Source organism: Musca vetustissima, unplaced genomic scaffold, assembly GCF_032173495.1.
Source record: "Musca vetustissima isolate MV318-11 ecotype Yass unplaced genomic scaffold, APGP_CSIRO_Mvet_v1 utg527935, whole genome shotgun sequence".
In the NCBI taxonomy this organism is placed as follows: Eukaryota; Metazoa; Arthropoda; class Insecta; order Diptera; family Muscidae; genus Musca; species Musca vetustissima.
Window position 1 is genome coordinate 20,039 of NW_026877413.1, and position 2,106 is coordinate 22,144.

At 34.0% G+C, this 2,106-nt stretch overlaps 1 protein-coding gene across 1 annotated transcript; it reads right to left on the bottom strand.

The window, feature by feature from the left end:
• Positions 1-964: 964 nt before the first annotated feature.
• On the bottom strand, positions 965-2,043 carry LOC133321996 (G-protein coupled receptor Mth2-like; the record flags this gene model as incomplete). The annotated part of the gene is made up of 5 exons (XM_061531062.1): positions 2,028-2,043; positions 1,681-1,935; positions 1,447-1,600; positions 1,139-1,333; positions 965-1,074 (listed from the first exon to the last, which is right to left on the bottom strand). Coding segments are annotated over exons 1-5 (730 nt in total), but the record flags the coding sequence as incomplete, so codon positions are not given.
• Positions 2,044-2,106: the final 63 nt, after the last annotated feature.

Consider the following 2,106-nt stretch of genomic DNA (forward strand, 5'->3'; position numbering starts at 1 on the left):
CCGACAAAAATTTGATATTTGGTCCACTTCATCCCCTAAATATTACCCGATCTTTACCAAAAACAATAGGGGTCTTCATTGGCCAGAACCCATCCTACATGCAAAATTTCGTGAAGATTGGTCCATAACTGTGGCCTGCATCGTGTTTACGGACACACATGTCTACATCGACTCAGCTAGTCGAGATATGAATATCGGTATACTTAAAGGTGGGTCTAGGACCAATATTTCGCGGCGTTACAAACTCTTGGGGCTGCACAAAGCTATAATACCCTGACAACATAGTTGTGTAGGGTATAATAAAAGTCGCGTCTATAGTTATGGCACGCAGTGTAGTGGTCGTCTTTGAGTATAACCGAATCCACATAAAAATGGCGATTAATCAATAAATACAAATTATAATGGACGGACGGGCGAAAAAAAAACATGTCTAAATCGAATCAGCTTGTCGAAATATATCGGTAGTTTTGGAGTAATATTTCGCTGTTTTACAAACTCTTGGGGCAATAAAATTTCTCACAACACATTTGTGTAGGGTAAACAAATATAGAAAAAATGTAAATGTGCCTGTAACGAAAAAATACCAAAAATCTGCCCAAGTCCTAAATTTCACATTATTTATGCTCACTTTTGGGCAAAAATGCCCACTTTCGGCAACACTGCTTATGATGGTGGGTATAAAGACGGTTATATCTTTTATGGTGACCCAGCATTATGCGACGCTGAGCGTTTTTACATAATAAATAGTGGAAGTTAGAAGGCCATGATTATTATCCAATACACGAACCACAATGGAGAAAAATACAGTAATTCATATGTTGCCAACTAGATGGCAGTGTATGTCCTTATAATACTTATTATAATATTATAACAAATCGATTCATTAATTAAAATTTATTTTATCATTATTAATAAATATTTGTATGAATATTTCAATATAATACACATTGTTACTTTGGCTCACACAGATTCACTTCAACATATTCCATTTCGGTCTGTGGGCCACGGCTTACAGATGATTTCGAAAATGACAGTCGCGAAAATACCGATGTTTTGATATTTGACTTGTGTAATCTGAAACCAAGACAGATCATTATTGGAATATTATTATGAAAAAAATCAAATAAAATCGAAGTACCTTCTCCTTATTGACTGCAGTACATTATGTTTCAAAATGAAGAGAATAAATATGAGAATACCCTGTAGAGCACTACGCAAATCGGATAATAATGACATAAATTCCCAGGCTTCATAATTACGCAAAAAATACGATGAGATATCCAATATCCATGATAGGCCCAAAATAATAAAGATACGCAATATGACAACAGCGCTGACAAAGACAGATAATGGTTAGAGCGAACTCAATTGAAAAATAAAGAAAATTAGGTGGGGCGAAATTGATCTCTTTTGTTAGGAAAATTTTGCAAAATTATATTGACTTACTTTTCTTTGAAAACTTCTTTTCTCTCTGTCATCTGAGCCATATCCGAACGTATGCGATAAATTCTAAATGTTAAATGGATAAATGTTGCAATACTGAATAGCAAAATTATTAAATTTGGCCAATAGAAATAAATTGCTGCTGACCATTTGTTGGCTAAAATTGCAAAAAAAAAAAAAAAAAAAATAAAACATGTTAATAAAACTTTTTTTAAAAAAGTAGATTCATCAACTTACTGTCCAGCCAACAAACATCATAACCAATACCCGGTTTATAATCATCCGTTATATGATCTGACCACTGACACAACATTGTCAAAATGGTCAACAGCATGGCTATGCCCCAGGCATAGCAGGAATACCATATGAAACGTGTTAAATTTCTTTTGAAACTATTGGCAACCCTGAGATCACGGAAACTGATCCAAATATCGAAACACAAAACGCTTAGCCACAGGAAGGCAGCAATGAAAAAGAAGTAACAAGTAAAACCTATAAAATTAAAAAAGAAATCGGATCAGATTTGAATATTTTCACAAGTTATCAGTTTTCTCTCTCTCTCTCTCTCTCTCATTTTCTCTTACCCAAAATACAACACATATTGGTATCGAATACCACCCCCGATATATTGATATAGCTCAAAATTGAATAACTGAAAATCAA